Genomic DNA, 25890 nt, shown 5'->3' on the forward strand with positions numbered 1-25890 from the left:
CCTGGCTTTCTGTGCTCTGGCCACCTGATCCCCCACCCCCCCATCCCAGACTCTTCAGATTTTAGTGCAAGTGTTAACATCTTCAAGTGCGTCTCTTTTTATACCCCGTGCATGTCCGAGCTCTCTTAATATACGGACCCCATCCTTGGGGCACCAGTCACAGCTGTAATGGTACATTTACCTGTGTGAGTCTTTGCTGCGGGTCTATTCTGCTGAAGCTTGGGGAATCAGCCTATTTTTTATTTTTATTTTGTGGGCTTATCCTTGTATTTTCACTGTGCTACCTGACACATATAAAGTACTCATTAATTTTCTAATAAATATGTTTCCTTTTCTCTCTTGAAGAAGCTCTCTGAATTATTTTGTCAGATACCCACATTGTTCTCAGACCTTGCTAATTACGCTGTATCTTTGACTTCGTGTGTATGTATTTTTGTCCTTGAATGTGAGAAATAGATGACGAGCTTAGTTCTCATTCTGTTTTGTATCACTTGGAATCTTTTCCACATGGAGGGCTCTTATTAACTTCAAAGGAAGCTCTGCACATGGAAAAGACACAAAGGAAAAAAGTGGAAAAAGTAGAGCCCTGATTTTCATCATGGTTAATGGCCTGGATCCCGCTGAGGTTTGGGTGAGTAAACTCTGAGAATGAACAGCTGACTCCTAGTGAATCTTCAGAAATAGTAGTACATGTTGCAGAAACTATGCATAAACAGGCTGCTGAGCAAATTCAGGGATACAATGAGAAGGGAAGAAATTCTTCAGGAGTAATTTTGGAAATCAAGATAGTACAACAGCCTGCTGAGCCACAGACGCATGAAAAATGCACTCGTTATGCGAGCCCGGCCTAATGTTCTGGAAGCCAGTCTCAATGGAAAGAGGTTTCAGTTGCTTTTATGGGGCAGGACGAATGGGAGAGGATGGAGGCACCGAGAACTAGTCCTTGCAGGTTTGGGGAATCTAGAAACAGAGTGGGAAGGAGGATCCTCAAGGTTACCCTTGTGAGGTCATTTCGTGAAACAATAGCTTGGAGTTCAACTTAAAAAAAGTTTTCTTTATGTGGTTATGATCCAAACTCATGTCAGTTTTGCTACGGAAAGGTTAGATTTTATAGAGAAACCAGAAAGTCATTATCTTTTTGGCAGCTGTATCTTCTAATAAAAAGGGGATTTGATTCAGGTCTTAAATATCATTTCCTTATTTTCGATCAGTTTTATTGAATACCATTAATATATTTTCAGTCATCAAATCAGTTCCTTATTTAAAATAGACAGGCTTCTTTCATCATGGTGATTTCCCATGTAATATGCAGAATGACTTCTTTTTATGTTGTGCTGCGGAGTTATTTCCCTGCTGAGTAGTTAATAATCTGCCTCTGTCCTCCAGCATGCTGCGTTCATTACCCAGTTACGGGAATCTCAAGAAATTGCCTCTTTTAAGCAAGCAATAATATGGCACCTTGCATTTTTAATAGCATGAATATCATAGGAGCAAAAGGAAAATACAGGAAGATTAGAGGAAATAAATATAACTTTATATCTCACCACTTCTTTTTTTTTTTTTTTTTAAGATTTTATTTATTTATTTGACAGACAAAGATCACAAGTAGGCAGAGAGAAAGGGGGAAACAGCCTCCCCGCTGAATACAGATCCTGATGCGGGGCTCGATCCCAGGACCGTGAGATCATGACCCGAGCTGAAGGCAGAGACTTTAACCCACTGAGCCACCGAGGTGCCCCTCACCACTTATTTTCAATCATAGTTAAACATTTGCTGTATATATTAGTCTTTTTTCTGTCCTCACATTAACAAATATAACTGAAATAGTACTTACGTAATAATACTAATAGGTACTGATCTAAGTCCTTTACATTTATTAATTCACAATCCTCACAAAAACTGTGTTACAGGCATTCTTACTCTCCCACGTTACATGTGAGGGAGTTGAGGCAGGGACTCACGCACTGTCCCCGGCGAGCAGGTGCTGGGCTAAGAGACAATCTCAGACAGTCTAATTCTAGCGACCCGTCTAATATTAGCACTCCTTGGCAAAAATATTTTCTCATGTCACGCATTAGGTGTTTTGCTCTCATTTTTTTTAACTATAAGAAACCTTGAGAATTTATTAAATTTCTAAAACAGTAGAGGAGAGAAAAACTTCAAATATCATCTTTTCTGTTTTTAATTAACACCTAGGGTAAGTACAAGAAATTATTGGTATTTTGTAATGTGACTAGCAAGGATTAGGTATATTCTGCAATCACGGAACAGAATGAAGCCTAAATATGGACTAAATATTGGCCTAAATACAGACTGAACCTTGGCCATTGACCTTTTTTTTTTTGTATAGTTGGCACAAAATGCTACATTAGTTTTAGGTATACACCGTAGGCGATTTGACAAGTTTATACCTTATGCCATGATCGCCAGTGTAGCTCTCACCTGCCCTGTTACGTTGTTGTTATATCACTGACCACATTCCTGACGCTGTGCCCGTTACGCTCGTGACGTCTCACTGCGTGACTCGCGGCCTCTATCTCCCGTCTCCCTCCACCCATTTTGCCTCCTCAGTTTGGGTTAATGTCAGTGGGTTATCTGACTTTAGACAAAATGTATTACCCAGTTCCTGTTTAGGCAAACAGGCTGTTTCCAGTTACTCTCTGTTAGAAACGATACTCCCAGCCAACATCCCTGCGTCTGTTGTGGGTTCAGGGCTGGGCTCTGAAATCAGACCACTGGTCAGATTTTCTTTCATGCAGATACAAGAGGCTGAGTCAAGGTAAGCAAAGTGGCCAACTGCCATGATAAATACATTTTACTTATTTATAAATTTTATTTATGCTTCGTCCTGTGAGGAAGGCCTGTTGGCTACAAGCAGGTACTTGGCTGTGAAATAGGAGCCTGATTGCAGTTTCCTCATCTGTCTCATGAAGAAAATACTACTTCTGTCAAAGGATTACTCTGTGGATTAAAAGAAAAAAATACCTGTAGTACTTTTAGCACAATGCCTGGTTTAGAGTAGCATTCAATAAATGTTAGCTACTGCCATTATTCTGGAGTTCCTAGAAATGGACCCAAATTATACTCTTAACTTTGCCTATTTTGGATACTTATGAGATTCTGCATTCTGCTTTTCTAGAAAGGTGAACATGAAAGGACATGAAAGCACACAAATGTCACTCAGCTGATTCCTTCCTAGTGGTGTTCTGTAAAGTCTTGAAAATGAAACAATTTATCATAAAGTATGTGGTAATTTTATGGCTTCATTTTGTTCTTCTTTTAGTTAGCTTAGATATGGTTCACAGCTTCTTTACAGTCACATGATTAGTTGACTGGATGTGAAAATCTATTTTTTTACGTTATGTCACTCCATGGTAAGAACATCTGGGCCCAGTCATGGTGGCCCTCATTTGTGACTGGTGGGCCAGGTTCCTTAGCACAGTGCCTGGTCCATCAGAGACATTCAGTAAATATAGTCGACTGACTTATCAAGTGTCTTAGATGAGAAAGATCTTTGAGCAGGTTTCCTGAATTAACCTTGAAACCACAGGCATAATAAGCCTTCTTTCCTCTCTCAGGCCGCGTGTTCCCTGTGGGCAGGCTCACTCCCAAGATGAGTAAGGGAGAACCTGGAGGAGAGAAAGGTCCTGATGACACTTCTAGATTTCCAATCTGAGAAGTCACTCTACTCCTCCTGGGGGGCAATGAGTGAGTGAACAACCCAACAGCTACTCCACCCCCCCACGCTCTTGGCTATATTCTTTTAAGCTTTCCTCCATTTTTTATTCTGTTGGGTGTAATGGTTTAGCCACTGGTTCTCCAGGAGCCTGGCTGGCCTCCTCTGTGGAAAGAGGTCGACAGTCTACCAGTGCTTCTCCTCCTAGAGCTCACTCCTCCCAAGCTGCCCTGGCTCTGTGGGCATCCCCGACGCACCTCCAATGGAGAGAAGGCTCTGAAATAGTCCAAAGAGTACCTCAGTAGAATTCAACCAGTCTGTACTTAAGGTTAAATGTTTCCTCCTTATCTTGTTTTCTGTTTGAAATTATGTCCGGTCATATCGTTCCCGCAGTCTGTGGAGATTCTGCAGTGATCATACGGCATCAATAAAACATTCTAATATATTAAGAGTCAGTAATAAAATATCAACAAAATAGACATGTCCTTAATGCAAACATGAACCCCCTCCCACCATGACGTTGTCAGAAGTTCAAGTCCACAGATTATATCCCTGAAGAAGTTTGAAAAATCAAGATACTTACGGAACATCAGGTTAAATTCTGTCCCCAACTCATCCTTTCTCAGCTTTAGGCAAAGAAGGTTTTGTCCAGTGGGCTTGGGGTTCCTCCAGCCGCGACAGCCTGAGCCGGCCTCCACAAAAATGGGTTGTTCTTTGTGAGCTTCGGAAGCTGAAATAGTCTGTGTTCCTTACTTTGGAAATAAAGCAAAGATGGGGCACGAAAGATAATCTCAGCACTATCTCCAAATCAACCAAATTCATTAAGACAGGAACATCTAGTTTTTTATTTTAGCCATTCTGACAGGTATGAGGTGACATTTCATTGTGGTTTTTATTTACATTTCCCTGATGATGAGTGATGTTGAGCATCTTTTCATGGGTGTGTTGGCCATTTGTATGTCTTCTTTAGAGAAATGTCTCTTCAAGTCTTCTGCCCAATTTAATTGGGTTATTTGTGGTTTTTTGGTATTGAGTTGTAGAAATTCTTTATGTATTTTGAATACTAACTCCTTATCAGATTTGTCATTTGCGAATATCTTGTCCCATGCAGTGGGTTGTCTTTTTGCTTTGCTGATTATTTCCTTTGTTGTGCAGAAGCTCTTTATTTTGGCATAGTCCCAACAGCTTATTTTTGCTTTTGTTTCCCTTGCCTTAGGAGACACATCTAGAAAAATGTTGTTATGGCTGATGTCAGAGAAACTATCTGTGCTGCTTCTGGAGATTTTTGTGGCTTCATGTTCCACATTTAGGTCTTTAATCTATTTTGAGTTCATTTTTGTGTGTGGTGTAAGAAAGTGGTCCAGTTTCATTCTTTTACATGTAGCTGTCCTGTTTTCCCAGCACCATTTGTCGAAGAGATCTTTTTTTTTTTTCCCTATTGTATATTCTTGCCTCCTTTGTCATAGATTAATTGCCCATAAAAGCATGGGCTCTCTTTTCCGTTCCACTTCTCTGTGTGTCTGTTTCTGTGCCTGGACCGTACTGTTTTGTAGGTGTGGCCATTGCCTACAGCAGACCTTTCGGGCTATCTGAGAGAGAGGGGTGGACAGAGGAAACCTTCCTGGTTTTAGTCCTACCAGGCTGTCAAACATTTTTTTTAAGTTGTGAACTGTACATTTATTGGGGGGATTGTCTCCCTAAGAAGTTGTTTTTGCGATTGTGCACTTAACCCACCAAGGGGGAAAGCCGTCTAGACGTGTGGTCCGAGAGAAGAATGCTGAAACGTTGCTGTCTTCTACGAGGTTGACTGTATTGGTGGCAGCCCTGGTCACGGGGTCCTGTTTGAGCTACCTCCCTCCATTGTGCGCATGTTCAAAACCTCCTGATTTTTCCTTTGCCTTTGGTTCCCTTCCTGCCTCTTGTGACATCATTTCTTGATCTAAAAGCCTAAGCCTCCTCAGGAGGCTTCCTCTTGCCTGTATAATTCATCCAGAGCCAGCGTTACGACTTGGGCTGCTGCTGACCCTTGAGTCTGTAAATAAGGTCAGTTCTCCACGGTTCCCTCTTGAACCGTGCTTGAAGCTCATGTCAGCCTTCCTACATCTCACCTGCTCCTGGACCTAATAAATTAAAGCTGGAAGCTCACGAGGGCTCTGTGATACGTACTGGCTTCAGCTGCCTTAGTTTAAAAGTAGCAGATTGCATTCTCCAGCCTGAGGCCTACCAAACCTATAGGTGGAAAGACTCTTCTCCCCCTGGTGGAATCCTTGCCTCAGGCGCTCTTGGAAAACTCTCGGCCCCCCAAATTCCAGGAGAAGACTGTATTCCGAGGATGCCTATGCTCGCCAAGGTAGGTCTCTCGCAAGCAGCGGAATGGTTGGCTTGGCCTGTGCCCTTGGCGGGCCCGGGAGGTTCTACTGCATTTATCCGTGGCGAACAAACATGTCACTTACCATTATAGAAACAGCTGCTCGTCTCGGGAGAAAGCCTATGTGTAAGCTTTTATAATCTACCAAGATCAAAATATCCAGCAGTTTGTGATTTACAACCTCCACTTAGGCTGCAACAGTCAAAAACCAGCTGCAGAGCTGAGAAGAACGTGTATGGTCTACGGTAAGCAAGGCCAAGGTTAAAACGCCCTGCTCACAAAGTTCAAGGCCCAAAGCCTTGGCCACATTAGAACTTTTCCACATGTACTTTGTTTTCTCCCCACAATTTTGTTCCTTGTCTGTGTATTAATTTTACCACCCGGTGTGTCGGACAGATGTTGAGGTCCAAACTCATTCCTGACATATAGGTTTTGCCTTCCCCGGTTCTCGAAGCATGGAGGGAACCGGCTAAAATCTCTCTAGGGAAGGCTTGCCACTAAGACAGGGGGACTGGGCTGTTCTACTTTGCCCATTCCTGGTCTTAACAGTTGCTTTCAGGGTTTCTATGCCTGGCAAAAAAAAAAAAAAAAAAAAAACTTTGTGTGATATTTTATGGCATTAAATTTTTTAAACGGGTTGGCCTCAAGCCTTACAAATATGAACATGCCCTTTCGTCTCTGAAGGTCCCTTCTTGTCCTGTAATTAGGAGCTCGTTGGCTCTTGTTTCCTGGGACACTCAAAACAGAATTTGATGTTCAAACACCAAGAGGCGGTAAATGCTTGTTCTACTGAGTGTTGGCGGCTTTTGTTTTGTTTTGTTACTGGTAATTTTAAATTTGAATGCAAAAATTGACATTTTATAGTCTATCTTTCTCTGTGAAAAGAACCTATAATCAATCTCATTTGTCTCATCATTCTTTTCAAATTTTATTGTTTCAGTTAGTCTTTGTTTTCTTTTTCTCACTTATTTTCCTTTGTCTCTTTCTTTTAACTTCCCCTGAGCATTCTTACCTCTTGTATTCTGACCATGTTTCCTGAATGCTTGCCTTTTCCTATCTTATTCCACTGTTTTACCTTGATTTCGTGATTTCTCCTCCCTCAATTCTTTTGTGAAAAAGTATACCAGGAATTGCTTTTTCTTCATTCTTATTTTGCACTGATTGTCATTAGGAAAACAAAAAGCCCATTTGTGGCAAATATGCTTCCTTATTTTTTTTCCCCTCCAGAAAGGGCTGGGAGGAGCCCAGAGCTTCTTAAATATTTTCTGACAGCAACTGAACTTGCTGACAGCGTTCAGTGATGAACACACTTCTGTGGCTGCCCATGAAGGGCTGTGGCCTTGTGCATTCACAACCTGCGAGCTGTCACTCTCTTCTTCTTTTCTCCAAACGAGGAAGCCTGTTGCTGTGCAAATGGCTGCAGCTTCATAGGCTGTGGTATCTAATTATCTAATTATTTTTTGTCGATTCCTTGCAGATTTCATTTTAGCTGTTATTAGTAACTTACAATTTCCATACAGTCCATTTGAATATATCCACTGGACTAATCCATGTTTACCAAATAGCCTATCTACTAGCTCTAACATTCAGCCCTTCTAGACATAATGGCGCGTCTTCGAGGGATTAATACAATGGTGCCGGCAGGATCGGGTATTTCTTGCCTCACACCATCTTAAGTCCCCAAAACATCATTCTTGTCTTCACTCACATGCTTTCTGCATTATTTTTTAACCTCATGGGCATCTCCAATCTCTTCAGCTTTTCATTTTTTATCTTTCTATTAGACCCCTCCTGATCTCATTTCTCTACCTGGCCTAGATTGAGTGCACGATCTCCTGAATTAATCCCTTGCCCCAAAACGTCAGCATCTTTATACCCGTGCATTAGGTTACTTGGGCCTCAAAATTCAGAACCCTGGATCAGTTCCCATTTATCTTCTCTTTTTCTCCATCGAAGTATGTGGAGCACTGCTGGCAAGAATGATTCAGCTGTGCCAGCCGTGTCCCTGCGAGCCATGGCCTTGATTCCCAGCGGTAAATCATTTTTTGAAAGAATTAATTTTTTTAGAGCCCTTTTAAGTTTACAACAAAATGGAAACCAGGTAGAGAGATTTCCCTCTGCCCCACATATGCATACCCTCCCCCATTACCAACATAACTTATCAGAATTGTTTGTTGTTGTTTTTTAACCAAGGATGAAGGTACAGTGACGCATCATCACCCAAAGTACAGAGTTTCCTTAGGGTTCACTCTCAGAGTTGTACACTGTGTGGGTTTGGAAAAAGGTGTAATGACATACATTCATCATTTTCATAATGTGCAGATTATTTTTAGCCCTAAAACCCATAATCCTCTATTTATCACTTCCTCCAGCCCCACCTTCACTTTTTTCAGCCACTGATTTTTTTTTTTTTTGTCTCCACAGTTTAACTTTTTCTTTTAATAGAAATAGAAATTTAATAGAAAATCCTATAGTTGGAATATTATACTGTATGGCCTTTTCAGATTGGATTCTTTTACTTAGCAGTATGCATCTGAGTTTCCGTTATATCTCTTCATGGCTTGGGAGCTCATTTCTTTTTACTGTTGAGTAACAGTCCACCGACGAGATGACCATGGAGTGTTTATCTACTCATCTACTGGAGGACATCTCCGTTACTTCCAAGTTATGGCGATTATGAATAAAGCTATTTTAAACATACATGTTTGTCCCTAAGTTTTTAAATCCTTGGGGTGAATACCAAGGATAACACTTTCTGGATCACATGGTAAGAAAATATCTAGTTTCATAAGAGTGTGCCAAGCCATCTTCCAAAGTGGCAGTACCATTTTGCATTCCCGCTAGCAAATGTATCAGAATTCCTGTTGTTCCAAAGCCTGCATTTGGTGTTGTCAGTTTTCGGGATTTGGGGCATTTTATTAGGTGTGTAATGGTATCTCATTTTAATTTGCATTTCTGTGATGGTGTATGATATGGAAGATCTTATATGCTTATTTGCCATCTGTATGAGGCCTCTGTTCAAGTCTTTGGCCCATTTGTTTAATGAGGTTGTGAGTTTTCTTCTTACCGAGTTTTAAGAGCACTCTGTGTATTTTACGTAACTGGCCTTTATCATCCGTGTCTTTTACAAATATTTTGGCCCAGTCAGTGGCTTGTCTTCTCATTCTCTTCATACTGTCTTTTGAAGAACAGAGGTTTTAAACTTTAATGAGCTCTGGCTTATCAATAACTTCTTGCATGAGTTGTGTCTTCGGTGCTGTGTCTAGACAGGTGTCATTCTACCCAAAGTCTTCTAGATTTTTTCTCCTATATTATTTTCTAGGAGTTCTATAGTGTTATGTTTTCCCAATCATTTTTTACTAATTCTTGTTATGTTCCAGCTCTCTTTTCTTTTTTTTTTTTAAGATATTGTTTATTTATTTTAGAGATGGAGAGAGTGTGAGGAGAGGTCAGACCCTTAACAGACTGAGCCACCCAGTGTCCCCTCCTTCAAGGACTGATGGTCCCAGCGCTCTCATTCAGTCTTCTTTCCAACTTCTCACCCTTGCTTTCCTGCAGATCATTTAGTCTCTGCTCTGATGAAGTGAATTGGAAAGGTCAAATATAACCTATCTACACTTTCTACCCTTCTCCTCACAAAGGTCATGCACCTGCCCTTAACTCTCCCAGCCTCCCCAGCTTCACAGGATGAGGCCGCTCCATTTCAGTTGAAGGACAGTCCCTTTCTGTACTCTTTATCCTTCATTCCTATCTTCTTTATCCTCATTTTTCCTTCTATCACCAAGCTCTTACTTTGTACTGTTATGTCTCCTCAAATAATAGGTATGCTCAATTCTTTTCTATACTTAAAAAAAAAAAAAAGACAACCCCAAATGCTCAATTCTTTTCTATACTAAAAAAAAAAAAAAAAAAAAAATCCGCAAACAACAACAAAATCGCCTCAGCAACACCATCACCTCCTTTGGTCCTGTGTCTATTCTGATTTTATCTGTCTTTCATGTTCCCATGGCTAGAGCTCTTTTCAGTCATCATCTCCATTTCTTACTTCCCTTTCACCTTTCAACCCAATGAACTCTGACTTCTCCCGTCATCACACCGCAGCTGGCCTAGCTGAAGAACTTCCGATGGCTGCATTGCACTTCCCACGTCCCTGTCTGTGTTGAATTTGACTCTCCCAACCACACTGTCCTTAAAATTCACCTTGCCTTGGGCTTCCATGACCTCATTGCTATAATTTCTCTGACATTCCTTTTCATGCTCTTTTCTGACCACTTCTAAATGTTTGTATTTCCCTGGATTCCACTGTGAGCCACTGCTATTTCACTCAAAGTTTTAACTGAACACACACACACACACACACACACGTGCGACTTACAGGTCTTCATCTCTAGTCCTAACATTGCCATTTTGCTTCAGAGGTCGGTCACTTCTATGTGTATTTCCCAAGGGTACCTCACATTCAACATGGCTTTGGCTGAATTCATCATCGACTCCCCGACTTTCCAAGACTTGGTTCTTCTCTTCTTCTCTTCTATTCCTTCTGAGGTGGTAGCCCCAGGAGTTTCAGAATCATTCTAGAACAGCATCATATTCAGTAAAAATATAATGTAAACCACATACTTAATTTAAAATGTTCTGACAGCCACATTAAAAAAATGGAACAGTGAAACGATTACTAAAAATTGATTTTAATTTACCCCAATATATCCAACATAATATTACTATGATAAATCTGCAAACACTTAATGAAGTATTTTGCTTTTTTTTTTTTTTTTTTTTTTTTTTTGGTACTAACCTTTCAAAACCAGGTGGCATCTTAAACTCATTGAGTGTTTGAATTGAAACTACTCAGTAGGGCACAGTGACCCTGTGTGACTTGTGGCTCCTGTCCAGTGCAGTTCTTGAGTCTTTACCTCTAGTAATCTCTCTCTTATCCAGTTATTAGTTCTGTCGATTTAATCTCCTAGGTGTTTCTCCAGTAAGTATTTATTTTCATCCTTACTATATCATGGCTTTAGTTCACACCTCATTTCTCATTTGGGTTATTGCAGTAGCTTGCATAGTCTCGTTTCTCAGCCTTAGAGAGTGTGTAAAATCCACTAGAATAAAGGAAGACATAGTAGAACATTCTTATATGTATTTTTATCTAGAAAATAAAAAGTCAGATTTATTAATATTTAATATACATCTTGATGCCAGCACCCTTGCTCTGAGAAGTCAATAGTAAAATGTAAATATAAGACATAAAATGTGTTTTTCCCACAAAATAAAAATTTATTTTATCCTCATGCAGACTTCAGAAATTCTCTGTATGTTTCTTTTTTTTTTTTTTTAAAGATTTTATTTATTTATTTGAGAGAGAGACAGTGAGAGAGCATGAACGAGGAGAAGGTCAGAGGGAGAAGCAGACTCCCCATGGAGCTGGGAGTCCAATGCGGGACTCGATCCCGGGACTCCAGGATCATGACCTGAGCCGAAGGCAGTCGTCCAACCAACTGAGCCACCCAGGCGTCCCTCTCTGTATGTTTCTATATGATGTACATAATTTATTAACACAATAGTCCTATATAACTTAAAATTACATGTGTACTTGAAATTTATTTTAGTACTACTGGGACGGGTGAGGTCACTAAAATTTGGGGTCTCATGGGCCCGGATCCACTCTGACTCTACTCCACCTGCCTCCCCAACCTCATCTTCTTCATCCCCACCTCCCATTTTCTGTGCTTAGTGGGTCTTTCATATTTTGCTTTTGTTTGTTGTTATTCATGTAGTTAAACAAATAGTTAAACAGAATTAGGTCAAGAAGTAGTTTGTTTATCTTCTAGGCTCTTCTGAGGTACCATCTCTTCAAAGAAAGCCTATGACAACTTCCTGAATTGTGTCAAGTGTTTCTTGCCTGACATACATTTCTTATTACACTGTTAGACTGAAATTACATTTTTTCAATTTTTCCCACAAAAATATAAGATTCCTGTAGTCAGGGATTATGGCATCATCGTGCTTTTTTCATCTTGACATATGACAGGTTCTTTAGAAATGTTCATCGAACTACATTAATGGCTCTCCTTGTTGGCGCCAGACTGCTCTACCAGAGAATGAGATGGTGACTTGCTCATTGTACTCTATGGAGTAGCTGAGGGACATCCTTATCTCCAAAGATACAGGATAAAATAACTATACTTTCATTTTAGTACTGTGATTAGTGTGCTATTTGTAAGAAGCTCATGGGGTCGATAACAGTGTTAGCGTGAAATGAACATTCCACTTGCTTCTTACTAGAAATCGGAGGAGGTTACTTGCTCTAGCAGAGTGAAGTTTTGCTTGTAGGTGTGCTTGTAGGTGTGCCTGCAGTGGCCATCAAACTTCAGGGTGGGTGATGATCACCTTGGACACTGTTTATAGATTTCTGGGTTTCACATGTACATATTCTGATTCATTTGAACAGGTGATGGCCCAAGAATCTGTATTTTTAGAACAGACCACACTGATAATATAGCTGATAGAAACCACACGCCAAGAAGTGTGGTTTCCTTCTTTCTGAAGGAGAGAGGAAGAGGGCGGAGTAATTTGAACAAGTGCGAGAACGGCCGTAGGGAGAGAGTGAGGTTCTACATGGAGGCCTGCAGAAGTTACAGAGCTTTGTAAAGGAGAGTGGACACCTGGGAAAAGTTGAAACAGGGAGTCCAGGGTGGCAGGGCGTGGGGATGTAGTAGTTTGTTTATCTTCTAGGCTCTTCAAGAGCGTCTTGAAGATCAGTAAGACAACTTTGGCTTATTTCACAATTTTCCCTAGAATTGATGTTTCTTTTTCTTTCTTTTAAATTTTTTTTTTTAAGATTTTATTTATTTATTTGAGAGAGAGACAGTGAGAGAGAGCATGAGCGAGGAGAAGGTCAGAGGGAGAAGCAGACTCCCCACGGAGCTGGGAGCCCGATGCGGGACTCGATCCTGGGACTCCAGGATCATGACCTGAGCCGAAAGCAGTCGTCCAACCAACTGAGCCACCCAGACGTCCCGATGTTTCTTTTTCAACAGGGAAACTTACTATCAGTATTTTATAAAAATCAAATTATTTGGGTATTTCCTCTTTATTTAGAATCTGACATGCATTAGTCATCCAGTAATTTTTTTTTTTTTTAAATTCACGATCTCTAGGATATTGAGCACTTTAGGCACAGGATGATTTTTAGTATATAGGACAGTATACTATAATTCTAGACAGTATTTCATTTTGGGTGCTATGACAACAAACATTATCTAGCGTAGGGGAGAAGGTAGAGTATGCCACATGGAAAAATCGAATTTAGTTTTGCAACTAGGAGAAAAAAATAGATTTTCACTTAAATGCCATTGACAAATAATTTCTATCAAAGCTGTAATCCGAGTTATTAATGTTTTAACATTTAAAAGCAGTTTAAACATTTTCATGAAGATGCTGCATATCTGTTAGCACGACGAATAATAGCCAGAAGTAGACGGATAAATCTAGACCATTAAGAAGCTCCAAACATTTTAATTTTCACTCATTGTTTCAGCTTTCGCCCTCATCCAGTTTTACTCAGGGCTGTGAGCTGTTAAAAAGGAACTTAATTGGTTGACTTGAGTTTCTTCTTTTCACCATTTGGCGGCCAGCCTCTTGTGGAAATAATAACAAGATGCAAACGAGGCAAACAAATGGACCAGGGCACAGGAAGCCGAAGAGGCAGTGGGCATGGAGAGTTTATTATTGTTCATCCAATCAACTAAATGTGTCTTAATTATAGCAGCAAAATGCCGTATATAGCCTCAGCACAAGCCTACCGGGGCCTCGTTTAATTCCTGTCCATTTCAGATGTCTTGCTTCCGTCATCCACTTAAGGGTCCAGATTTCCCTCTGGTGATCTGGTGGAAGATAAATTATCTTGAGTAGCTTAATAGAAGTTGGGCTTTGGGGAAACAGTATCGTCCCTTACTGTGATTTATACCTTGTTTTCAATTTCACTTGGTGCAAGACCTGCGCTCTCCATTGGCTCACGTGAAACTAAGCATCTCTGCCAAACTGTGCTCTCTCGCAGGTGATTCGCAAGGGCTGGCTAACCATCAGCAACATCGGCATCATGAAGGGAGGCTCTAAGGGGTACTGGTTCGTCCTTACTGCTGAGAGCTTGTCCTGGTACAAAGACGACGAGGTAAGTCACGGAGGATGGCAGAGTTTTCTTACTGAAGTGCTTCTCATTTCAAATTAATTGATATTGTTGTGATACACAATTTCAAGACATGAGTGGTTCTCTTTCAGTAAGACTTAGCTTGGGGTGTTTGTTTGAAGAAGGATTTTTTTTTCTCATAGATGTTTAATTTTATAATATCACCCTCAATTTTTTTTTTAATTTCTTTTGTATTGTCACATGTTTCTTCACCTGAAGACATGGAGTTAGGAGTCAGTTTTTGGAAATTTCCGTCTTTGTAATAATGGCGAGATACCGACAGAGGGAAAGCAGTCTTCCTTAAATAATGTGTTGAAAAGACCCAAGGATAGAGAGCATCTTAAGAATGAAAATAGCACTGATGCAAAGTTCATGAAGAATTTTGGGATTGTTGCTGTAATGTCTGTCTCAAATGGCAGACTTTTGAAAATGTCCAAATCATATAGTCCTCAAGTGAATTTATACAAATGTTGTGTTCTTTGAAAATTTGACAGCTATGTGAAAGCAAGAATTATGATAATTCTGCTGTTCTGGTTCCTGTTAGATGTTAATAATTTGGGTGCTATGACTTACTACTCATTTCAATCTGATAGGTATAAAAGCACAAAAATTTGAATCCATCTTTGGGAGCCCTTAGAGTGCTATAAAATGATACTGCTTAATTTGGGAAATCATGGATGAAATTAACTGTGTTTTGGAAATTTTAATACCTCTGGTCTGACCTGAGTAGTTTTTGGTGCTTATAACATGGTATACAAACATCAGATAAGAATACCTCATGATCTCAAAGCTATTTACAGGTGAGATTGTCTCAGTTTTATTTGACTCTAAAGGGCATGATTTTCAGAGTTAAAAATCCTTCCAACCCTGGCTTGACTATTTTCTTAGAAAGCACTACAAGTTGCCTTTGTCGGTTGTTCTAGTTACAGTTTCATGTCTTCTATAGGTATTTCTGTTTCCCAAGTGGTTGGTGCACAACAGAGTGTTAGATGATCAGTTGATGACTACCACATTTTCTTCAGTAAGAGAAATAAAATCTTACAGAAATGTCCAAAGAAGATTTCAATACAAACGCTTTTGAAAAATGTTTATGTCCTGTATTTCACTGACTTCCGTCAAATATGGACTTGGTCGTTGTGAGGGTCTGAGGATTAGCAATGGCTTCTTTCTTGTGCTGGCTGCTCCGAAATCCCTGTCATTGTGTGGGAAGGTCCAGTGTTTAAACACCACAGCTTCAGGGGCTCTGAGATGCCTCCCTAGAGAGAAAATAAGTTCCTTCTTCTGTGTTCATTTGCCTTAAGAGATCTTCTCTTAGATATAGGTCGTTTCCAAGGATTTCGAGGATCATTTCTGTATACTTAAATACATACTGGTTTGGGGGCCTTTATCAGCTATTCTACGGAAAGCAAAAGATTTTGTTGAGGATTCATAGTAATAATAGCTAGTGTTTTATATAAATTAATTAACTCAATCCACATTAGAACCCTAAGGATAAATGCTATCACGATCCCCATTTTTTCAGAAAAGTAAACTAAACAAACAAAAAAACGCAACTTTTGAAAAGTCATCTCTCAGGTTCCCTTATTGCAGACTACTTGGTGTTTGTGAGGATAACTAACCTCCCAAGGTCACCTAGCTAGTTGGTAGTAAAGCAGAAATTCAAACTCAGGCCATCTGGCTCCAGAGCTTATGTCTTCAATCACAAGTGGAGGGAAGAATCCCAGAGATGCCAGAGTTGTCGAAGTTGGCCTCATCCCACAGAGGACTGAAGACAAGTTCCAGGCATTTCGTCATTATCTTTTCCTGGGTATTAGTATCAGGGGCTCTGAAGACAATAGGATTAGCTGCTACTGTTAGAATATGGCTTTGGGGTTCTCTTGTAGGGCTGTGTGGGCCCTGAAAGAGGGCCACTAGAAGGCTCACAATGCCCCCTATAGGGAAGGAAGGAGCCTTGAGAGCTTGGTAACCTTATGATCACTGGTTATCCCTTCATGTCCTCTGTAAACTCAGGATGACTTTTTACAAAATTTCTGTGGCTACAGTGCCCTCATGAGCACTTGATTATAACAAATGGAAAATAAATGTGTGCGGTTATAATATTAACTGAGTGCTGGAGACCATTGTATTGACGTAGATGTGTAGAGGGTGTTTGGGCATGGGCAGGTTATTATAGGAATGATCCTTGAAATACAGTAGAGTGATTTAGAAGTTTAAGAGAGGGTTGTTTGCTTAGTTTAGACCATTTCAAGAAAAAAAATGACAAATTTGTTGTTCTGTGGAACTAACAAAGAGACTAATAAGATAATATCAGATATTAAGTGCTCTAAAAAAAAATAAAATAGGGTGGTGACCTAGAAAGTGATGGGGGTGCAGGGCCCCTGGGTGGCTTAGTGGGTTAAAGCCTCTGCCTTTGGCTCAGGTCATGATCCCATGGTCCTGGGATTGAGCCCTGCATGGGGCTCTCTGCTCAGCGGGGGTCTGCTTCCTCCTCCCACCCCCACCCCCGCCTGCTTCTCTGCCTATCTCTGTCAAATAAATAAATAAATAAAATCTTTTTTTTTTTAAAAATGAAGTGATAGGGGAAGAATCTTTAGATTGGGTGTTCGGGGTAACAAACATCAGAGCAGAGGCTGGAATGATGATCTGGGTAGAAGATTTTGTTGAAGAACATTCCAGGTAGAGAGAACCATAGCATAAACACCCCCCACCCCCTCCGCCGCCACCACCACCACCCAGGCCGAGAGTCAGCAAGCCTCCTGCGGCTGAAATGTGAGAGCATAGCGGAGAGAGGTAGGAGATAAAATCAGAGGTACCAGCGGGTGGGGACTTCTCAGGCTCCAGCCGATCATTTGGATTTTATTTCAAGGACGACTGAAAATCTTTGGCTTATTCCAACAGGATGGGACATGACTGGATTTATGTTTTAGAAAGATCACTCTGGCTGCTGGGCTGGGCATGGTGTGTGGGAAGGGACGGGTGTGTGGAAGGAGGGAGTGGCAGGAATAGAAGAGGGGGACGGGCTGGGACCCCGAAGCGGTGGTCCGGATGAGAGAAGGCGGTGGCTCACCCTGGTGGCTTGCGAGGAGCTCTCAGTGCAGGTAGCAAACTGATGGGCCTCATACAGCCACACTGCAGCTGTTAGCTACTGTTCCTCATTACAACGGTGCTCCAGAAACGGGCGAGGAAGTTCTCAAAATATTAATGCCTGACTCACAAAGGACCCCTAGCTTCAAATTGTTTGTCGCTGGGGAAGAGCCCTTTTCCACGGGGGCCATCCGCGTCCATTCCCACCTCATCATTCCTTGGCCACCGTCACTGTCCTCCTCTGCTCCGCTCTGTTTCTCTTGCCAGAGTTCGCCACCACAGCAGACCACCTTTGAGCTTGCCGTCCAGTCGGGAGGGAGGGTACAGGACGGTTCCTCGCTTTCTGCTCATGTTCAACCAACAGTAGTGTGGGCTGGGAGCAGAGGCCAGAAGGGAGGACACGGGGAAGGGAGGTCGGGAAGAAACCTAGAAGGTGGGGCTCGGAAGTAATGATGAGGCTCTGGCCCGTTGAATTTGTACCCTCGACTCCCATCTCCTAGCAGCAATGTTTTCAATGCTGCTGAGATTCCATAAAGGTCTTACTGCTATAGTTCAAGTACATGTGGCCTGACCATGCTTCTGTGGGTAACCTCAAAACCCCCCAATTTAGACTATTCCTTTGTGAAAATAAGCCTCAACTCTAACTCAATGTTTAGAGGCAATTTGTAGTTAAATTAAGTGCTTGTCCTTTGTTCCCATGGTATCTGTCTAATACACACATCAGCATCACCATCCCTGGAAATGCTGTTCCAGGATAATTTATCTTAGTCAAGCCAGTGTGACACAGTAAGTATCATTGCGCTAGTTATATTTTCATTCATTTGTTCCGTGACAAATTTATCTGCAAATTTTCATAGAGGATTGTCGCATTTTTCTGTGTTCTGCCATCTTCCTTCTTTCTTGCGTAATTAGGTTGGTATGTTTCATTCTATTAACGGGCCGCTAGATAAAGAGCATGTTCTATCATATGAATAGATACGATTTCATGTAACTTATTAAGTCAGTAATAAATATAAATTACTTCCGAAATCTATCCGAGATTGAAGAACAATACCTTGTTCTCCAGGATGACATTAGTTGAACAAAAGACCCTATAAACCGTACACGTGGCATGGTGAGCATGGCGAGCTTGGGTGGTGGGGGGGCGTGGATTTGCTATGACAGATGCCAGTGTCGGAACAAGTCCGTCTTCTCTGGGCCTCACTTCTTTGCTTTTTACTTGTTGAATGGGGACCTTGGCTGACCAAATCCCCTCCAAGAGATAGTCTAGGACTCTAAGAAATCATATATAAATAAGTGGTCTTATAAACTTTCAGGCGTCACATTTATATATTCATGGTTGCCACGGCAAGGAACAACTGTGCCCTCCCACTGAAAAGCCATTCTTTGACTCACACGTCTTCTAATTTCCAGTTTTTTGTCATTTCGTGTTGTGAGATCAAAGATACGGTATCTGGGTGGATCTTGTTTTGTTTTGTTTTTTTAAACAAAGAATGGTAAAGGTCAGACTCTTTAAGAGGGAACTCAGATCCCATTCCTTCAGTGAGACTTGCCATGCTGCCTCCCCCTCTACTCGGGGTTCTCTTACCACCTCAGCCAAGAATTGGAGGCTATAATACAAAAATGTGATTTTTGTATCATTTGTATCATGTTTGTATCATGCAGTAGCATGATAACACTGTAATAATTTTAAGCTAGAGTTGGCATGACTGTAGTGTTAAGTCCCCAGCATTTTTCCTGCTTTCTCCCTATTCTGAACAGCTCTATCTAGCCCAGCCTTGAATTTTAGACAGATGTGTAAACCTTTAAGCATCTGTGCACTGCACTTCTTGAACCATTACTCTAAACGACGATAATGTTACCTGTAATGTTACTGATAAATGAGTTTAAAAGAGAAGTTTCCACCTGTGTCTCCGGCAGTGTTTTTTTCCATGCATGTTATCTTCAAAGAGTCTTTTTAATACAGAGTGGTTACAGGAGACATAATTAATCTATATGTTATCCTCTTCTATCGTGTCGAAGATTGGGACTTTCTGTAACACAAAAAGAAATAAACGGTCTTCTTACAGGGTTAGACAGTTTATAACTAATCACCGACGGGGTTTGCCCCAATGTGGCTGACCTTCTGGATCATGGTTTAGTACCCGAGACTCGGAAATTCCCTGTACAGGCGGCCCTGAGCTCTTTTCTAGGGGATTGATAGGCCTTTTCCTAGTTTCATTCTGCCCGTGTGTGTGCCCCAAGTCTAGGATGATCTCTTTATGGGGGCGAGGACAGTTTGGACATGCAAGCTTGTGCATATGTTCCCTTATATTTGATGGATGATCTTACAGATCCTTTGATTTCTATCAAAATAATAACATAAGGATATTTTTTAGTACTTCACTAAGGATTTGGGGAAGCAATACAGCCGTTCAAACAACCTCAAATAGAATATTCCATACGCTCCACACAGTGGTTTTACCCACGGACACCCCGCTCGGTTGGGTGAGTCAGCAGCGGCTCTAGCCTGGCGCCGGCCCAGCCCACGGACAATACATCAGCTTCTCTTTCTCTCTCCCCTCCTGTTTCTTCCCTGATGCTGTTAATCTGGATGGCACCAGACTCGAGGTTCTTCTCCCTCAGTTTATCCACCACTCAGCTCTTCTCAGCATCTAGCCCTACCTTGGCTCCCGCCGCCCTTTTGCGCACTCCAACTGGCCAAAGTGCTCAGCCAAACCAGACGGACTCCGGCCAGCCTCGCGCTCCCTAGTTCGACCGTCCCCGTGGCCATCACTAGAATTTCCCGCGTCTTCTGCCTGCCCGCCGTCCTGAAGGCCAGCTTTCTGTCCGGACGGTAACCTTGGTGATGATCATTGTCATCATAAAAGTGAACATTTGTTGAGTACTTGTAGTTTCCCAGGCCCTGAGCGAAGTGTTTTATTGACATTCCCCATTTTAGAGATGAAGACTGGGCCTCCGAGAGAAGAATCCAGGCGCTGCTCAGCGCTGCTGCTATGCTCTTCACTGACCGGACGTTTCCCAGCAGCGTTTTCTGAACAACTACATAGCAGACACTCCCCTAGGCACTGAGGATAAAGCAGTTAGCAAGGAACTCATGGTACCTGCCCTCACGAAGGTTATTTACGCATAAAGAAATGGGACAAAACAAGCAGGAAAACAGCTCAGGTGCAGATTCCAGGCTCTGAAGAGAATAAATCCAGGGACGCGTTTGAGTTGCAGAGCACCTGGGACGGGGTCACAGCCTGGGCGGGACTTGGAGTTGGGTGGTCAGAGGCTTATGTTAATGTCTTGAGGCAAGACTGAGCCTAATGAGTTGAAGAAACTGAATGAAGGCCAAAGAGAGCACAGAGAGAAAAAAGCTCCTTAAAGATTAAGGATTTTGACCTTAAGAATGATGAGAAGCCTTGGAAGTTTTTAAGCTGGAAAGTCACATAATATCTGATTTTTTTCCCCAGATCCTTTGGGTTGCCTTGTAAAGAAGGGATTGAGGTGGGGAGTGGGTAGGAAGGTCTGGCCATGGACTGTGGAAGACATAACAATAGCTTGGGCTGGGTGGGTTGAGGGAAATAGAAGTGGGTGGATTTAAGAGGTTATTTCAGGTGGCGAAAATTGACAACTCATCAACTTAATAACTAGAGACAGAGTGTTCCTGCTTCATCGTAAGCCTCTTGAGACCAGGAGCCATGGATGTATTTGTTGTTCTACCGCCATTGAACATGGCACTTGCAGGTATAAATATTGGTTGAGTGGAGATGTGATTGAGCAAGTAAATAGATGCAACCTAATAGTTCCTGATGTCCTGTTGCCTCCGGAACCTAAGCCAAATTATTTCATTAGAGAGTAAACTTATAATTTGAGGTAGATTGTCTTAAAATTTTCTTAATTTTCGTTACTGAAGGTTAATGGTTTTAAATTTTTTTCCTCTGACTATAGCTTCTTGCACTGAAGATCACTGAAGCAGAAAATAAATTTCCTAATGTTATTTTAATACACTCTAAATACATTTTGTACAAGTCTTAGGATTTAGAAAAGGGCCGGGTATAGAATTAAAACAGAAACTATCATTTCCAAAAGGGCTTGGAGCTTATATAGTTCTATATTAATACTTTAATTCAGATCTGGAATAAAAGGATGGCTTTTATTTAAAATATGTATAAAACATGAATTTTAGAAGATAGGATATTCTGATAAAGGGAGAAAAAAAGCCTTATTTTTCTTAATATCAATGAGAAACGTGTGAGTGATGGTTAAAAATCACTGAAGGGGATGCTGTATGGTAGCACACAGCCAATATTTATTCTATTTAAAGCAACATGAAGATCAGAATCATTATGGAATACTTACCTACAGGCAAGAAGCATAATGTAACAGAAATGCTCCCAATGAAAATGTACTAACCTTAGACTATTGAAGAAAATCCGAAGTCTGCGTTGAAAGAAGGACATTCCTTGGACTCTTAAGACATTCCAGGCCTCATTTTTGTGGGTCGAAGTATTTGGATAGCTCGATAAGGAGATTATATAATCCCCTTATAGGGATGTTTACGTAGTACTGTTTTTATTAGGTAGCTGTGACAGATGACAAATGTTAACTTAAGTCCTAGAAAACAAAATGGCAGCTATCCCCTGAATGGCCAAAACTGTGGGACCAAGACATCCTAGAAATCGTCAGCTCTTTCCAGTTTCACTTATACTTTCCCGAGTCTGCCTGTTCCCTGCTCGGTCCCCGTGTTCCCTGTGACGAGGCGCTTAGCATTGACCTTGTGAACACTATTTAGTCTCCCCGTGAGTCGTTTTAGTCAGCCAAACTTAGATGTTTTTTTGCCAAACAAAGAAGTCCCAATAAATATTGAACTTGAAAACGTTTATGTTACTTAAAATTCTTCATGACTGTAGTTGTGTTTTTTCACATGCGTAAGATATGTTACGCTTTTTAATGTAGGACTATTTCATACAAACATTTCCACATTTTGGTGTTATCCAAAGACTTACAACTTTGACAAATATGTGCAACAACCCATAGTGGCAAAAACTATTTCAAATTTATGAAAAATACTCAATAGGCCCAAACCCACTCCCCTAAAAGTATTTTTTTGTCCCACTCAAAAGTTTATTCTGGAAAAACAATATTACTCTTTACCAGAAGAGCAAAATTTTAAAATGTGCTTCATTTAATGAACTTAAATATGTATAATATTCCTCCAGGCATTTTTTGAAAGTAAAGTGAAAAAAAGGTAAAACCAAAATGTTAACCTCACATTTTACGGGAGTACTATTTGAAGTGGTTTTTCCTGGAGTGGCTCTCTTAAGGGTGACTCTGCTGGCTTCGATTTCCCTTTGGAGTCTGCTGGGGTAGAACAGTCTTTACATTCTGACCTGCTATCATGTCACCCAGAAGGGTCTCAGGTACTGGGCTGGGTCTACCTCGCAGGGTCCAGTAGAACAATCCAGATGTGGACTTCTGTTGACAGTTGCTGCGGGTTATAGAAAACATTTAACACTGGGCGGTACTATGTAAATATTTCAGGAGACATTTTTGTATCACCTTCCTGTTTATATTTTGTGTTTTCTGAACTATTGTTTAGTACTCTCTTTGCCAGTCATGGGACTTTCATTTAAGGGAAGAAACTTCAGTGTGTTTTTCAGAAGTATATTTTTGCAGAGGCCCAATTTCCTAAGGCCAGATCGTTAAATGCAAGAATTTAGCCTTAATTATATTTTTACTTCGCGGTCGTGCCCAGTCTCTCTTTTTCCTTTTTTTTTAAAGAAACTATAGCGTCAGGTCTAGTAAAATAGCCCAAAATCCTAGAAATTTTTAACCTCGTAGGATTTTTAGCCTTAAGACTAAACCTTTCATTTTAAAAATGATCTGAATAAAAATAGGTTTTTTTAGTCCAAACTATATATTTGAAATATTTAATTAAGTTTTGAAGAAACCAGAAAATTTTAATGTAGTCTTGTGCTACGTTTTTGAAGGTTCAACCACAATCTCAAGAAGAAGAAATTAATTTTAAATACTGAAGTTAAAACATTTTAGTGAACCAAATCAAAGTTGACAGTTTTCTAATTTGATCTGTCTCTCACCTTTTTTACCCATCAGTGTATAAGCGTTCATATACACAAGCTAGCTCTGATAATTTCTCCCCCGTTCACAGTGTATAAACTGAGGCTTTGACACTTCCTCAAGAGATATGGTAAAGTGCACATTGCGTTACCATCGACCCCTTTCCTTGCTCTTTTTGAAAATAATCACATTCCCCAAACATTTCAAGAGTTTCAGGGTTTACAGGGAATGGGAGCATGTATTCCAAGTGAATGCGTTGGCCTGGTAATTTCACCTTTAGAACTTTAGTGTCATCTCTTCTTAATTAAACAGTGACAAAGTAGTAAGTCTTTGTGTATCAGTAAGTCTTTGTGTACACTTGGGACTATCGAAGCTTCAATTCCAATTTACTGTATATCAGTAGAGGAGAAGCCACTATTCTAACACATATGAACATTGTGTTCAAAATCCTCTTTTCACTATGTTTTACCCAGACCCAAACTGGAAGAGTTTATTAAAACACATAATCCCCTGGAACATTATCTCTTGCCTTGTTTTCTTGTCTCCCTCTCTCTTAAAAAATCATGAGCTAGAAAACCAAACTTAGTTTTTGCAGTAGAACTATTAGAATCATTTCTTCTCTGTCAAGCGTAGGACTGAAGTTATATTGTTTTGTTGTATTGCTTACGGGGTGCTGCAAAGCTGTGTACAATAAATGTCAAGGGTAGTAATTTACTGACAACACTTAGGCAAAGAGAACATTTTCAGAAATGGGTTTTATTATATTTCATCGGCACCACTCACTTTACTTTTGGTGGGTTTCAATATTTGAGTCAAAATATAGTAATAAAATAGTACATACGAATTAAGTATTCATCCAACAGATCCGACCCCCAGGCCCCCACTCCCCTCACTCTGGCCACAGCTCTTGGTGTGGATGCTGCGGCGTGAGGGCTGCTCGTGCTCAGTGGCTGCTGGTCACTCAGGCTGGGTTGCCGTGTGACTGCCTGTCTGTGCCTGCTGTACAGGTGAGCGCATGTTCTGCACAGCAAGTGTAGACAGGCAGACACATGGCAACTCCGTCCAGCCAGGCCCTTGGCTCCTTCAGGTTTCCTCTGCTCATGGGCAGACACAATCAGTCTGTTTTCCAGATTTGGTGATTTGGGAGGGTGAGGGGGAAAGGGAGAGAAACACACAATAGAATTAAACATTACGACATTATGGAACTAAAACAAGTGAGACTTTTGACTTTATTCAGAAAGTACACTTTTACATTGGTTCCAAATGTGCTAACATGGAGAATGGTCGTAACCGAAAACTCACATTGAAATTTTAAGGAAAAAACAAAAGAAGACAGAAAAAAAAAAAAAAGATTAAACACAAGGTTTATTCTTAAATCCAATTCGTAGTAGTATTACTGGCCCCACGTGCAGTCAGAGTTCAGAGTAATTGAACCAGATGTTTTTCCTCTTCACAAAAACTGCATATTTTAATACTGAAGTTAAAGATAAAGACTGTTTTTATACATGTTTCTCGTGGTAGATAAGTGCCATAGCCCTGCCCATGAAAAAGAAACTTGTCATTGACATGGAAACGGCAGCCATTTTCAAAATAATCAATGAGCCCAATGTCTTTGGCAGTTCAACCAGCCAACTTTGGTATCAGATGCTTTGATAGTGGGATTTTTACAAGGGGGTGGATTTTTGCCAATGCGTCATAAAACAGCAAGAACGTATTTAAATTTCTCACGTTCTTTTTAATGCAAAGTTTTTAGTTATGGGTGTGAAAACCAAAATAAGAAGCAGTTGTGAGCTTACACGCTCCTCTTCTTAATTAACTATAGCGCCATACCAGGCATCAAAAGGGTATAAACTAAAAAGTTGTTTCCCACAGTGCTGTTCAGAATGTGTTTTGGACATTGGTAGTACCACACAGTTGCAGAATAGTTTCTTAAACATAGGAAAGGAAACCTCATTTGATATCCAGAGAGTAAAACCAGACCCCTTGGAAAATTTTCTTATAATTTATGTAAGAAAGAGTTACTGGTGTTAAAAACACAGATAGAAAATGTAATTCTGGTGGCTCAAGGATAATCCTACTGGCTATTTTAGTATAAATGATCAATTCACATTCATAGAGGTATTTAATAAATTCCCTTGCCCTTTAAAAAACAAAACATTTAGATAGTCAAAATTCCAGTAAGTGGGATTTCTTCAAAAACAAAACAAAACCTTATTGTCCAAGGAGTGTGGAGTTTGGGACTTTTTCCAAAGAATTTTGAAGAAAACGCGTAGTTTGTTATTTCCCTTTAACTGTAAAATTCTGAGAAAATAGCAAACAGAAACTTTATGGAGAGGAAAATGTTTTTAAAGGCTGAAAAAAAATGCAGTTTTCTACACGTCTGAACTTTTATGCATTGATTAGATATGGTACAGTTTCAACAAAGAGCTGATAAGAGCAATTTTCCATTTATTTGATTTCAAGAAAATAAATGTCTGATTCTGTTTCTGGTCATCATTCTGAGTAGACAAC

General features: G+C 40.6%; 1 protein-coding gene across 7 annotated transcripts in view; it reads left to right on the forward strand.

The window, feature by feature from the left end:
* The window catches only part of DNM3 (dynamin 3), a 535131-nt gene that overhangs the window by 268961 nt on the left and 240280 nt on the right, over positions 1 to 25890 (forward strand). For all 7 annotated transcript variants that reach the window (XM_032317383.1, XM_032317386.1, XM_032317388.1 and 4 more), the window contains one exon: positions 14101 to 14214. In XM_032317383.1, the coding sequence (XP_032173274.1) occupies positions 14101 to 14214 (114 nt within the window). The remainder of the gene's footprint in view (positions 1 to 14100; positions 14215 to 25890) is intronic.

This window comes from Mustela erminea, chromosome 17 (assembly GCF_009829155.1).
Source record: "Mustela erminea isolate mMusErm1 chromosome 17, mMusErm1.Pri, whole genome shotgun sequence".
Taxonomy (NCBI): domain Eukaryota; kingdom Metazoa; phylum Chordata; class Mammalia; order Carnivora; family Mustelidae; genus Mustela; species Mustela erminea.